We start from the raw sequence: 14,569 nt of genomic DNA on the forward strand, positions 1-14,569 counted from the left end.
AGCACTGGGTACAGAAAGTACCATTTTATGGCTTCCATAGTGGGGTGATTTCAGATTGCAGCTCTCTTTCTCCTGTGAATTAACTGGAAGAGATTCTGCACCAGGGAAGAGGAACTGACAGACCTCTCGGCCACTTCTGATCCCCCCCACACCCATGCAGGAGAGGGGGACACACCTCGTGCCCTTTTAGGATCTATAAGCTCTTAGAAGCTTGAAACGGCCAATTCCTCTACCCTCTCTTTTTCAGAAGTTTGAATATGGGTCCAATTTGGAAGTCTAGTGACTGATTACTACAACATAGGCTCTTTGCTCACGGGCATCCTTAAGGTCGCTCTTAGATGAAACAGAGGTGTACATGTTATGAAAGCTAATGCACGTTCCAGTGATCAGTCCTGCTCAGTTCAAAGGGGCTTGCCCTGTGACAAGGGCACATACGGCCTAAATAATTACACACACACATTATTCAAATACCCCTTGCTCACTATCACTAACATTTCTGCATTAGGACCACGAATATCAGACACGCCGACAGCCTGCATATTTTGCTGGCAGTGAATTAAAGAACACTGTGGCTTCCCTCCCTGAAGCAAACACAACAATCACTTGTCCTAAGTTTGTGGGGGAACGGTTCAGCATTACAAGGAAGCAGCAGCAAGGTGGATGTTTTATCTTTAAAATAAAAATTTAAAATTGTACCACTCTCCCTGGATCTTGCAGTCAGGGAGGTTTTCATCACATAGAAAAAGCACCATTGTTTAGATATACCCTGTCAGGACCTTTTCTATGTTCATGCACATAACAAGAAATAATGGAAATGCCCGATTGTTCATGCTGCCAAGCATGAAACTGAGGGTGAGTGGGTACAGACAACTTATATTCAGATCATGTTCAATATAACACTGAATTCTAGCACAGTGGGGAAAGCAACAGAACAGACCATCTTAGTGTTGTTTTCTAATAAATGAGCCCTTCCATGGAATTAATAAACCTCAATTTGCAGCAGTGATATATTGTTACTCCTGCTTAAATCACCACCATTCATTCACTCAATACTTTTGCATCCTGATATCTGTCCCCAAAGAAGCATTTTAACTATTCAGCAACTCTGTGAGATAGGTTCGCTACCAGGGCTTTTTTTCAGGGGGAACGCGGGGGAACGGAGTTCCGGCAGCTCTTGAAAATGGTCACATGGCTGGTGGCCCCGCCCCCTGATCTCCAGACAGAGGGGAGTTGAGATTGCCCTCAGCGCTGCGCTGCCCCTTGATCTCCAGACAGAGGGGAGTTGAGATTGCCCTCCGCGCCACGCTGCATGGAGGGCACTCTAAACTCCCCTCTGTCTGGAGATCAGGGGGCGGGGCCACCAGCCATGTGACCATTTTCAAGAGCTGCCGGAACTCCGTTGCCCCGCATTCCCCCTGAAAAAAAGCCCTGTTCACTACAGAGAGGGTGATTTACCCAAGGCCAGGTGGTTAGCTTCTGACCACATGGGAAGTTCAAATCCAGTTTCCCCACATCCAAACCAAACATTCAGTCCTTAAAGCTCTGAGCATAACCACTATTTTATGTCACGGTATGTATTAGTGGATCACTTCACTAATTAGTTCATTTCCCCCTTATTGTTATACCCCCCCCCAAATGCTCCCATCCCAAATACTGCCATTGTGCCATCTGCATTCAATGCTTGCATAATGCCAGTGTGAACTTCAGTGCCACATTTGTCATTAGGATCCATTTTGAGCAAGCATTTTCTGAAGCACAAAATCTAGAAATGGGGGGGTCATTAAAGAGCTACGGTTGCAGCACTAAACGCATGGATTAGGAAATAGGTCCCTCTGAGTCTGGTGGGATTTACTTCTAACTAAGCACGATCAGAAGCAGGTTGCAAATCATATTTTCAGAGAAACAGCTCCTTATGGGATACACAAAGCCCTTGAGCTGGTGAAATTCTACTTTAACAGGACATATTCCATTGAAACAAACAGTTGACGAAATATTCAATTTGGGCTGTGCTGCCCAATAGCAATGGCCCTACAAACTGGCATTTCTGTACTGCACATGGTTTATCCCATTTGCTGCTTCCATCAAGGAAGTCACACTGCTACATGGTGAAGTAGGGTGAGGCTGAGAGACAGAGAGAGAGAGAATGATTTGGACATGACTAACCCATTCACCATCACAGGGAAGTAGCAGAACTTGTTCATGACCCAAGCGAAATGACCACTTGACTGGCCCAGTTGGGTGAGGGCACCAGCATACCTCTCTAGGCCCGGGCAAGACCACAGCCACTAGCAACATGGGATAAAGCAATGGATGCTGCCTCTTAAGACCTGTTCTCCCATGCCCACTGGGCACCAAGAGAAAAATAAGATCCAGAGGAACTGCAAGCACTGCTTGGGCTTTCTTGTACCCACAACAAGCCAAGCACAGTGCATGCTTGGGAAGGCAAAATATCTGGAATTGCCCCCCCCCCCGGGGGCTTCCCAACCAGACTTTCCATGTTGGTTATGTTTTAAGGAACGGGGTGATAGTTGTGCAGAGCATCTTTCCAGAACTTTTAGGCTTTTGAAAGCAGGGCTCAGAATCTGTAGTCGATTTGGCATTTTTGAAAATCGGATGGAGCCTCGAAAGTTCCTGACCCATACTGAGTTTAAAAGTGTCTGTATTTTCTCCTCCTGTATCAACTTATATTAATTGTTCCACTTATTGTCTTAGCCTATGTGCCCCTTCATAGGAGTTAAAAGCCAGAGAACTGATTAAACATGTTCTTAATGTTCAAGCACATTTTCCCTGTTTTAAAAGCAAAAACAGACTCTGCCTGACAGTCTCCGAAAGTGGCTGGCATCACAGAGTGACACGAAGGCAAAATTTTGCTTGTCAAAAGCCTGCCAGAGGAGATTATTGCTACTGATCATTTTTATATATAATATTACAAACTGCCTTACAGTCATTAAAGTATCATTGCTCGCAACCCTCTGAGGAACAGACTGCTTCTGTTTTATGACTGCGGCTAAGATGCAGACTTGCCAAAGGCCCCTCCTTGCTCCTAGCCTCGGAGCCTGAAACTTGTGGTCACATCTGGGCTCCTAATGGACGCCGCTCGTCCCCCACCCAGGTTTACAGCCCCGAGGTGAAAGACAGGTGTAGAGAGAAATACGCTTTGCTGATGCAACCCTCCTTCTCTAGAGCAGGTGCCTGAGGCCTGTCAATCCTCAGCACACCTGGGATCCAGGGAGAACGCAAAGTTGTTGTTTTTGCCCCTTTCCTGTCTGGAAGCTGTCGCAACTGTGCAGAAGGGCTATGTGGAATCTAGATCTTAGCAGAGCTTGGCATCTGCTGGAGTTCAGCCGCTGCCTGATCTAGTCAAGGGGAGAAGAGATCATGTCAGCAGCCAGGACACCTGCTTTTCAGACCCGTCCTCAGAGTCCAGGGGTTTGATCCGGTGCAAATCTTCCACTTGGGCTGAGCAGGCAGGAATGCAAGAAAAAGATGGCAATAACCGATTGCACTAAGTCCAACTTGCTGTATCCCCACTTGTGTCTCCGCTTGCAAAAGATTTTATGCAACCGATTTCTGAGCAATATACTATATAGGGAAGATGGTGCTAAGTGCACAAGATCCCGCACAAGTGGAAATGCAAGTGGAGATACAGTAAGTTAAAGTTAGTGCAAGTGGCTACCTCAGTCTTTTTCCCGAGGTTCCACTTGCACAAAAGCTCCAGTGCAAGCAGAATCGCACCAAGTCCGTTTATGCTTCTGCTTGCGCACCGCTGGATCTAAGCCACGGTTTCTATCCACTGCACCATACTGGGCCTGATTTGGACGCATTCCTGAAGGCATCTGAACGTGACCGACATGACTATGTGTGCTAATTTAAAAAAAAATTAATTTAAAAAACCTAAACAAGCGAACAATAACTGTACTTGCAATTCCATTGAAAAAAATGCACAGAACAAACAGCAAAGTTGCCATACGTCAGGAATGTTTGATGTGCTCTGTTTTTGATCTACTTGACTTCTCCTACATGCACACACAAAGAAATGATACAAAAAATGCCAAAGACACTCAGTGCCAAATTAAACACTCGGAACGGTTGTAATACAGGGCTTTTAAGCAGTCAGAGTGCTACCTTGTCCTATCATCACCCCCAAAAGCTCTGTAACGTAAAATCAGCGTCATCCCCACATTGCAAACTGTGGTGGCAGGATTAAAGGTTGAGGGAGGATAGGTTGGCTCATGGCCACTTTCAGCATCAAACCTATGTAGAGGTACCCCAGTCTAAGCACTTTGCAGTGACTGCATAGGATGGCACTGAGAATGAGCTGATAGTAGAGAAGAGTTTCAAACCGAGGAATCTACCCTACAGCAGCCAACATGGGACTAACAGCGCAATCCCCTGCAAGGTTAATCCAGTCTGAAGGCCCTTCCTTTCAGCAAGCTATACGGGAGCAACTCTGCAGAGGACTGCTCTGACACACAGAGAGAGAGAAGAGCAAGAATCCAGTAGCCCCTATAAGACTAACAAAATATGTGGTGGGGTGTGAGCTTTCGTAAGTCACAGATACTTCAGTATCTGAAGAAGCGAGCTGTGACTCACAAAAGCTCCTACCCTACCACAAATTTTGTTAGTCTTATAGGTGCTACTGGACTCATTCTTTTCTACTGCTACAGACTAACACACCTACCCATCTTGATCTATCTACAGAGAGGGGGCGGGAGGGAGAGAGAGAGAGAGAGAGAGAGAGAGAGAGAGCTTTTGTTCATAACAACAACAACAGAATCATAGGGTTGGAAGGGACCTCTAGGGTCATCTAGTCCAACCCCCTGCACAATCCAGGAAATTCACAACTACCCCTCTGACTGCCCTGTGACCCCTGCTCCATGCCCATGCCCAGAATAACAACTGCACTTATATACCACTCTTCTAGACAGATTAGTGCCTCACCCAGAGCAGTGAACAAGTTAGTGTTATTATTATCCCCACAATACAGCCGGGGAGTTGGGGCTGAGAGGAGTGGCTTCCCCAAGGGCACCTACTGAGCTCATGGCAGTACTGGGATCGAACAGCAGAGTGCCGATTCGCAGCCGAACCACTTAACCACTGTGCTACATCAGCATGAGATAATCTCTCTCTTATCTCCTTCATTTAAAACTGAGATGATGACCATCTTCAGCCTGGAAGTTGGAGCTGTACAGGTTAGCACCCAGCTGCTAGGTGCAGGGTGGCTGTAGCCACTGTAAGGTTGGTGCTGCGTGCTCCACCCAGGCCTCCCTGGAAAAAAGGGCTAGAGAAAGAGGCTGTTTGCTGCTGCAGGTAGAAAAGGGCTCCCCCCAACACACGGCCAACGCTGCTCCATTCGAAACCAAAGCACAGAACCTCCAGGCTCTCCGAAGCCAGTAAAAATAAGCTCCTGGGCCAGATGCATTACGCAGGGCGGCAGGAGGCCCACTCCTGTGCAGAAATATTTTCTGTTAATTAAAATGCAGAAGATCATTCAAGAGGCCCTCTTAAACTATATCTCTTCCCTTAGGATATCGCACACTAATCATACCTGCCATTCATAACTGTTGATAGACGATTATCTATTTTTAAAATCTATCCTAGAATCATTGACAGGCTCCATCTTGTAAGCTTCTCAACCCAGACACATATCATCTGCCTTTATTGGTACCCAGGGGCACCTGTGTTGCGCAGTGCTCTGTTTCTTGGCGCCCGCTTGTGTCTCCGCTGCTGTGCTTCCTGACCCACCCTCCTTTCCTATTTTTAACTTGGTCACATCTCACATTCCTTCCGACACTCTTCCGCTGCCCCACTTTCTCTCTCCATGCTTCACCCCTACCTCACAACATTTCTTCAGATAGCTTCAAGGAGTGGTTGAAAGCAATGGGATGCTGAAATGGTTACCATGCATGCAATGGGACTGACTGGTGAGGGCTGGGGAGAACCAAGCTTCCGAGGTCACCCGATATGTCTAAGCAGTAGCCATAGTTTAGGAGGGAGCTCCCAACCAACTCCATCTGTTTTCATTAGCACAGATGTAAAATTTCTGGAAATTGCGATGCCCTGGTGGAAAAGTCTGTTTTATTTTATAGTAAAAACAGAACTTCTGTGGTGAGGCCGGGAAGTGGGGGGAGGGCTATAATATATGCAGTACTTATGCTCTTATCAAACTTAAACCCATGTTACTGCTTTATCAACATAAAATGAATAATTTACAACTTCATTAGCTTACATAATTGTACTATTTGGCATATGAATTTTAAAAGTATAAATTCCTTTGTTTTCGTTTGCAAGCTAAATTGTGACTGCTACAGACAGAGAGAGCTGCAAACTGCTTCCTTTTAAGCTACTTTTGCATAAGCATCTTCCAGTGCAATCCTAAACAAAGTTCTGTTTTTCAAAGGCCACTGCAGTTAACTTTTGTTTAGGGTATAATTCTGCTTAGGATTTGCATTGTTAGTTTTTGCCACCAGACTGAAAAGAAAAAATAAAAGCTGAAAACTGGCAGTGGTATTAAACAAAAAGGAATGTGTTATTTGGACAGAACCAGTCCCACATGGTCTTCTCATTTCTTTAATCAGTTCATTATGTCGTGTCTTATAAGGTTTTTATTGCATTGCTGTCTAACTTTGTAATCCTCTGTTATTACAATGTTTATTACAGGTCTTGAAATATTCCTATTGTATTGCTAAACTTTGTAATCCATCTTGAGTTACAGGAAGAAAGGTGCGCTACAAATAAAGTAAACTTACAATCACAATAGGACTATGCATATCTGGACATGAGACTATGGCGACTTCCACATGTTCCAATTTTTTTGGGTTTTCCCAGTCCCAAAGCTGTATCTTCCCAATCCATTTTGAGGACTCACCTTGCACACGCATCATCCTCATGCGTGTTTTGTCGATGTTTGTCGAGGAAAAAAAAAGGTCCCTAAACAGAAAATGCGTTCTTTATCCGCACCTCATCACCAATGACATTGGTGCATTCCCACCCAACTTTCCTTTTTTTTTTTTTTGAGCACATGTGGGATTGCGCTATACCATTGTCCTGTCTTTTAGCTTCTGTAAAGCCTGTGCATGCGTTGTGCTTCATTTTCTACCATTAATTTCCTGCTCAAATTTTTAAAGGCAACACTGTTTAATAAATATGCGAACAGTATTCCAATGTGCAATTCCATATTTAAAATAAAACCAGAAATGGCATTCCATTCTCAATGTTGTTCCTAGACTGATATTTATTTTGATTGCTGAGTGATCCAACGTAGCAAGCACTGCAGTATGATTCCCTTTGTATACGTAGATATTGTAATAGTGCAAGGACTGTAAGAAAAAAATTTCAAAAAGGGGGGGGAATTATATGATTGCGCATGTGAGCAAGACACTTGTATGATGTTTAAAGGAGAATGGCAAGAGGAGGGGTTGGAGATTTGTGGGAGGGCTCTTCTGAAGCGCAAAAAAAGCCTCCGCATGCATTGATACGTTAGGATAAATAATCATGCAGAAAACCTGCATCAAAAATAAACACAGACCAAAGCTAGTCTCACAAAAAACACTTAAAAACCGGAATCATCATGACCCGCTTGCACATGGGAAACGATGATGTGTGCAATGAGTGAGACAACCCGCCAGATTACCATTGGTAGGTAAAGGTAGTTTGTGCAAGCACTGAGTCATTACTGACCCATGGGGGGACGCCGCATCGCAATGCTTTCCTGGCAGACTTTTTGTTACAGGGTGGTTTGCCATTGCCTTCTCCAGTCATCTACATTTTACCCCCAGGAAACTGGGTACTCACTTTACGGACCTCGGAAGGATGGAAGGCTGAGTCAACTTTGAACTGGCTACCTGAACCCAGCTTCCGCCGGGATCGAACTCAGGTCATGAGCAGAGCTTGGGCTGCAGTACTGCAGCTTACCACTCTGTGCCACATGGCCATCCTATTAAGGACATGTGGAAGCAGCCTATTTTCAGGTTCTGCCCCGGGCGCCAAGCGCTGGCGTGCCTGACCTTGACTCTGGGAGGTCATCAGAGACAATGCAGTTTCTCGCTGTGTGGAAGGAAGGGGGTATACATCACCCTTGCTCCCTCTCAGTCCACTCGCAAGCCTGCTCAACCTGACAGTGTCCTGGCTGCCTACCCTTACTTCTCGCCTTCCAAAGCCTACGGCCTCCTTGTCACCTCCAGGCTTGATCTTCCTCCTCTCCTCCATCTTCCATGCTCTTCCTACTTCCAGCTCCTCTCTCACTCTATCAAACTCCATCACAATCCACACCATCCTCCTTCTCCCACTCCCTACTCCTAACTCACCACTCCACCTTGTGAGTGAACCTTCCTTATATCCCTTCTCCAATTCCTGGCTCCACCTGCCAACCACACCCCCAGCCCTCTAGCCATGGCTCTGGCCGTCTTAGGCAGCCACACCTGTGGTTGCTTCGTTGGCTGCTCTGGGCAGCCACATCTGTGACTTCTTTGCTCCCAGCCTCATCTGGTTCTTGTTACCTCCTTCTAGCCTGTCTGCAGGTTGGTGTGCGGCCCTGTGCTGCCTTTGCTGCCTTTCCTCCACTACGGGTAAGGTTGCTGGCTGGCTTGCTGCTGGTTGGCTGTCCCTGTGTCTTGTGCCCTCTCCCACTGGTGGGGTCCCTTCCTGGCTGTTCTCACTCACCCTGTCTGGGCTTCTAGGCTCCCACCTGCCCCGTCTGATCCTCTGAGGCTTTGGTGCTTCTCCCTCTCCCTCTGTTGCTGTTGGGTTTTGGGCCAGGGTATCAGATGAGGTGGCAGGGTAGCTGTCTCCTGGCTGTCTCCCATCCCCTCCTCCCAGTAAGTCCGGTGGCGGGGCATCAGGCCCTTGGACACCTATAACACTGAACCGAACTATTCTACAATGTATTCTCTTCGTATAAATTATAGCAAATTAATTGTGGACAAAATTAGTCATGTTTTTAAAACACAGCAGATATGTTTATATGTCCACAGTATACACATAAGATGTCATCTAATGCTGTAGATTGCCATACATTTTGAATGAGCAAATCCTTCTTGTTATACATTGCAAATAAGTACAAAAATACTCTAACTCCAAAAGAGAAAACATTTCATTGGAGTTTTTTCTCAGTGCTTCCCCTAAATTCCAATTTTTCTACGGAGAAAAAGACAAAAAGAAAATGAAATTCATCACACTTCTCCATTTAATGCCCCCCCCCATTTCTTTCCCATCTCTGTTCATTAAGGGCATGTGTTTGCTTGAAATCTACTTCACTATCACAACAGCTCTGCCACTAGCAGAGAGGAAGGACCCTCATGACAAGAACAGAAAGCAAATATGCGAAGAGCTGAAAAAGGAAGCGGGGGGGGGGGGGTGAGGAGAAAAATGGAGGATTATGGCCCAAACTTTGTAAACCCTTTTGTTTTAAAAAAAAGAGTCTGGTTTGGTTCCTTTCCCCTGATTCCCTTTTCCTACGTAATAAGGAACTTGCTTCCCCGAGAGCTGCAGGGACTGGTTCGGCTGTTTCCCCCCTCGAGACAAAATAACCCTGGTGGGATGTTATTTGCTCCTTTATGGAGCTGCACATGGAAGCATACACACCCCAGGTTGTTTCAGCCCTCTTCCCTCAGTGCTGTGGTCCCAACCCGAATCAGGCCTTGTAGCACTTGTGAAAATAAGGAAGCCCTGACCTGACCCATTAAAAAAGTTTAGTTTGAGCCTTATGCCCTCTCAGCAAAAGAAACCTATTCCACCATCCTAGCACCTGCCACATGCAAAATACCATTATATACATCACAAATCCTTGTACAAAGACTTGTGGAATTCACAGTACTGACTTCAAAGTGCCCTCCACGAAAGCCATTTTATGGCAGTACTCACTATTAGGGATCCCTTGCTTTCACCCTCCACCTCCTGCCACCACTCACCTGGCTGGCGGGAGAGAAGGGCACCAGAACAGGCCTCCTGGGCGAACTCCCGAGGGCAGTGTGATGACATCACTCCCGGGAGTGACGTAATTGCGCCGCCCTGAGCATGCACATTTTGCAGTGGGCCGATTTGGGCCCGTTGCGAAGCGCGTGGGTGCTCCTGCACCCACGCGATGATGTCACCCCGGAAGTGATGTCACCAGAAGTGACGTCATCGCGCAGGCGCAAGAGTGAAACATGCTGCAACCATGAACATGCTACGCCCCAGGTCCTCAGCCTCCTGCTGGGACAGTAAGGGGACCTGGGAACCCTGCTCGCTACCGTTCCGTAAAATTCCAGAAGTGCACCTGCAGGCTCAACAAGATTAAATGCCTCTGTTCTAGAGAAACTTTCAGGACCAGAAGCACCTTAAAGACCAAGTTCAAGGTGCTACTGGATCTGAATCTCGCTCTTCTACTACAGCGCAGCATAGCTTCCCACTTGAAACTTCCTCTGTTCTAGCCTTTTGTAACCCAGAAAATATTCTCTGCACAAAAGAGGAACCCATCTAATTTAAAAAGGGCAAGAAAAATACCTAACTGGCACAATCTTACACTTTCGCTAACAGAAAACTGCTGTGTCGCATTACAGTATCCTACAATGGTCTCCTAGAACGAACACGTTTTATAGGTCATCATATTCGTATTTGAAATTCTAATGAACTCAACAGTTTTTACTCTTCCCATTTCTCTGTTCTTTTAAAATATTTGTATAGTTTTTAAGTAGTTTTGTTTCCAAAGATTCTGGCTTCACACAAACAAAAGCCACTTGTATCTTTGAAAGCTTAGAAAAGGAAAAGACCAATAAGCTAGTTTACAAAAAAGATACGGAGTTGGATCCTACTGCATGCTGGAAGAGTCTTCTGCTCCTGGAAATATTGTTCCACACAAACTAAATCCTCAGGTATCCGTCTACAGGCACAAGTGCTTCCACTAGCTGTTTGTGAGAAGAAGCATGGGAACGGACCAACACTGATCCAACTCTTGCCTAAGCCGTCAGGCGACAGCCCTGACAGCTAATTTCTCATTTATTTAGTAGAAACCCACCAATGTAGTTTAACTATCCCTGTGCTGTTCACAGTGTGGTTGTGTGTATATTTGCACCCATATGGCCAAAGGCCAGCCAAAGTTAAGCACTTTTAAGTCCCATCAATTTAAATGAAAGATTTAAGCACATGATTAGCTTTTCCATTAAAATAAATGGGACTTAAAATTAGCTTAGCCTTGTGTGAATCATGCCTTAGTTTTGGGTAGTCAGAAAGATGACTGAACACAACTCTTACTATGGCAGAAGCTACAAAGCAGAACAAGATCCAGGTCTCATGGCCCAACCAGATCCAGGTCCAATAGTACCTTAAAGATGAACTAGATTTCCAAGGTATAAGCTTCCGAGAGTCAAAGATGATTTCCAAGGTATGAGCTTTCGAGAGAGTCAAAGCTCCCGTTGAGCTTCGACTCTCGGAAAGTCATACTTTGGAAATCTAGTTGGACTTTAAAGTGCTACTTGACCCGTATCTTGCTCTTTGACTACAGACCAACACCTACCTAAAACTCTCTACATGGCAGAAGGTAGACTCTTCCTTGCAAAGCAAGATTCTTAGGGAACAATCTTAAACAAGCCTGCTCAGAACGTTACACAGGTCTATACCAAGGAGGGTGCTCTTAGCACAGCATTGTTAACAAAGCAGTGGATTCGATCCAACCAGCTTTTCTGCTGGTGGAAATATAGGGAGGGGTCTGCCCTGCCCTCTCAAAAAAGGTTATGCTGGGCGTCATGGGACCTGCATGGACAAAGCCATGTGGGACAGGGGCTAGATACTAAGGAAGAGAATTTGGTGAGACTGAGCAAAAGTGTTGTCTGGATCCAACCTAGTATCTTCACTGTGTATATACTTCTAAAGATTTGCAAAGTTGCATGATAGTCTTAGGGACCAGATAGGCTAAAGACAAAGAGTCACATAGCCCAGATAAATGACAGTGATAAATATGCACCCGGCTTGCTCATGTATTCTGATGTCCCTATTCGTGATTAACATGTCATATTTTTATTCTTTGGGAATGGGTTTTAAATATAGTGTTCAAAAATAAATATGTGGAAGTGCAGTTTGACAGACAAAAGCATTCTTGAGTATTTCATTATTTTAAAGAGCTACAACGAATTGGTCTCCTATGTCAGCTGTAAGGTCACAGAAATTGATAACCCTTACAAGCTATGATTACGGGAGTCTGCCTGTGTCTCATAGATAGCACACTTTGTGAATTAATCCTCTGAAGGCAAATATATTGTAAGTAGCTTGTTATCTCCAAAGTACTAAATTGAAGAATACACGGGATTATATTGACAGAAATTACATTTTCTGTAATGGGGTTTAATATATCAGAAACCTCTCCCACAGGCCTCCACGTTCCTCTAAACTGAGAAAGGTTTGGTTAATTCAGGTGCAATAGGCTCAGGACCAAATTTATTCACTAAAACGGATTAGGCTGTATCATCAGAGTCTCAGAAATATTAATCGCAGACACATTGAATAAAAAAAGAGACCAAAATAATTTCTGTCTGGAACCAGATCCAGAGGATTTAGCCATGTTAGTGTGTAGTCGTAGAATAGTAAGGAGACCAGTAGCACTTTTAAGACTAACCAACTTTATCGTAGCATAAGTTTTCGAGAGCCACAGCTGTCTTTGTCAGATGCCTCTAACGATGTATCTGATGAAGAGAGCTGTGGTACTCAAAAGTTTATGCTACAATAAAGTTGGTTGGTCTTAAAGGTGCTACTGGGGTCTTTACTGTCTGGAAACTGGCACTCTTTCGTTTCTCACTCCTCCCCACTGCTGGGGACATTTTCTTGATATTGCTTCAAAAAGGATAAGATTTCCACATCATCATAAACACTAATCTAAAAATACTAGGACAATTAATTAGATGCACTTAAGTTTACACAGCACTAGATTTCAATATGCTTCAGATATCACCCTGTTCTTGTATACTGCATGAAACTTGCATTTCAGTGCAAGAACAAATGGTAATACATTAAATCTTTAGAAGAAAAGGGGTGGGGGCCTTTTTTGCCAACTTAAGACTCATGTCATCAGAAACATCAAGAGCTTTATATTTTTAACAGATTTTTTTCCTCCTCCCTTCCCCTCCTGCCTCCCAGTCAGGGGTGGAAGGCAATTGCAGAAGCACAAACACTGATTTCTTCTTAAACAAGATTTTGGGCAGATCTGTTATATTTTGGTACTAGAGGTGGGCACGAATCACAATACGAAGCAAAAAACCGCACAAACCAGGCTGATTCGTGGTTCGTGAAAACACAGTTCATGGGACTGCGCTTTCCACGAACTCCACGACTTTTTTGACCTGGTTTGTGCAAGTTGTCAGCAGTTTGTAAAGCCAGACAGGCTGGCGCTGCTGATCGTGTGTGAAACTGACAGCCCCGTTCTCCTGCATCTTGGGCAGCAGAAGAACAGGGCTGTCAGTTTCACAGACCCCACACCAGCTTCAGCCCATGGGCTGAACCCGGTGCAGGGACTGTCAAACTGACAGCTCCTGTTCTCCTTCCACTCTGGCGACGGGAGAACAGGGCTGTCAATTTCACTCACCCAACGCTAGGTTTAGCCGATGGGCTGAAGCTGGTGCGGGGTGAGTGATGCTGACAGCCCCGTTCTCCTGCCACTTGGGGGATAGGAGAGCAGGGCTGTCAGTTTCACATGCCCCGCACTGGCTTCACCCGATCGTGTTTTGAAACTGAGAGACCCTTCCTGCCCCTTTGGGGCAACAGGAGAAGGGGGCTGTCAGTTTCAAACACCACACACCAGCTTCAGAAGCTAGCACCGGGTGTTTGAATTCCATGAACTATGAACCAAAAAGTAAAAGTTCATGGAAGTTTGTGGTTCCTGGTTTGTGGAATAGCAACAAACCACGAATCAGGTGGTTCGGGGTTTTTTTGGTTTGTGCCCATGTCTATTTGGTACTCTTTTAAAGGAAAGCTTTGAAGCTATTTTGGAACCAGATTTGTCAACCACAAGTGTAAACCTGCGCTCCGTTAGGATGCTCAGCTTCTCTGGATTTTACTGGGATTTAAACAGTGTATGGGCAAGATTGCAAACAGCAGTTTCATGATAAGAATGAAGCTGGCCTGAAAGAATGACTGCAAAGAGAACTATAAGCACAGCAAATGTATTTGTAATTTCCTAGCTGTTGAGAAATTGCTTTCTCGAAAGGTGGCCTAAAACAAATCCATTCTATCCAGGCCCAACGCAAATATTTCCATGCTGAAATCCTGCTATTTGCCAAGCTGTGGGGCCATAAATAGCAGAAATTCAGCCGCAGTAAAATAACTAGTTCCCATAAGAGAAAATATTCTCTAGGCTGTGCTGGTTTTGCATCCATAAAGTAGGAAAGAAAGCAGGCTACTGAGAGAAGCGTCGTCATCATGCAAATCATTAGGAGCACATCGCCAGAGGCCGGAATACCGATTTCTACAGTGACACTCAAGAAAAAGCTACTTACCAATTGTTCACTTGAAGTATTGTGAGCCCCGTGTCTTGTGCCAACTGCTTTTTCTGTTCTTCTGAAGGGTAAGGATGCTAGAAGACACCAAAGCAAAAGTAACATAAATA

General features: G+C 45.1%; 1 protein-coding gene across 2 annotated transcripts in view; it reads right to left on the minus strand.

Annotated features, from left to right (window-relative positions):
• MEIS1 (Meis homeobox 1) overlaps positions 1-14,569 on the minus strand; it is a 190,223-nt gene that overhangs the window by 32,279 nt on the left and 143,375 nt on the right. For both annotated transcript variants that reach the window (XM_055002512.1, XM_055002595.1), the window contains exon 9: positions 14,460-14,536. In XM_055002512.1, coding sequence (XP_054858487.1) covers positions 14,460-14,536 — 77 coding nt within the window. The remainder of the gene's footprint in view (positions 1-14,459; positions 14,537-14,569) is intronic.

This window comes from Eublepharis macularius, chromosome 1 (assembly GCF_028583425.1).
Source record: "Eublepharis macularius isolate TG4126 chromosome 1, MPM_Emac_v1.0, whole genome shotgun sequence".
Classification (NCBI taxonomy): domain Eukaryota; kingdom Metazoa; phylum Chordata; class Lepidosauria; order Squamata; family Eublepharidae; genus Eublepharis; species Eublepharis macularius.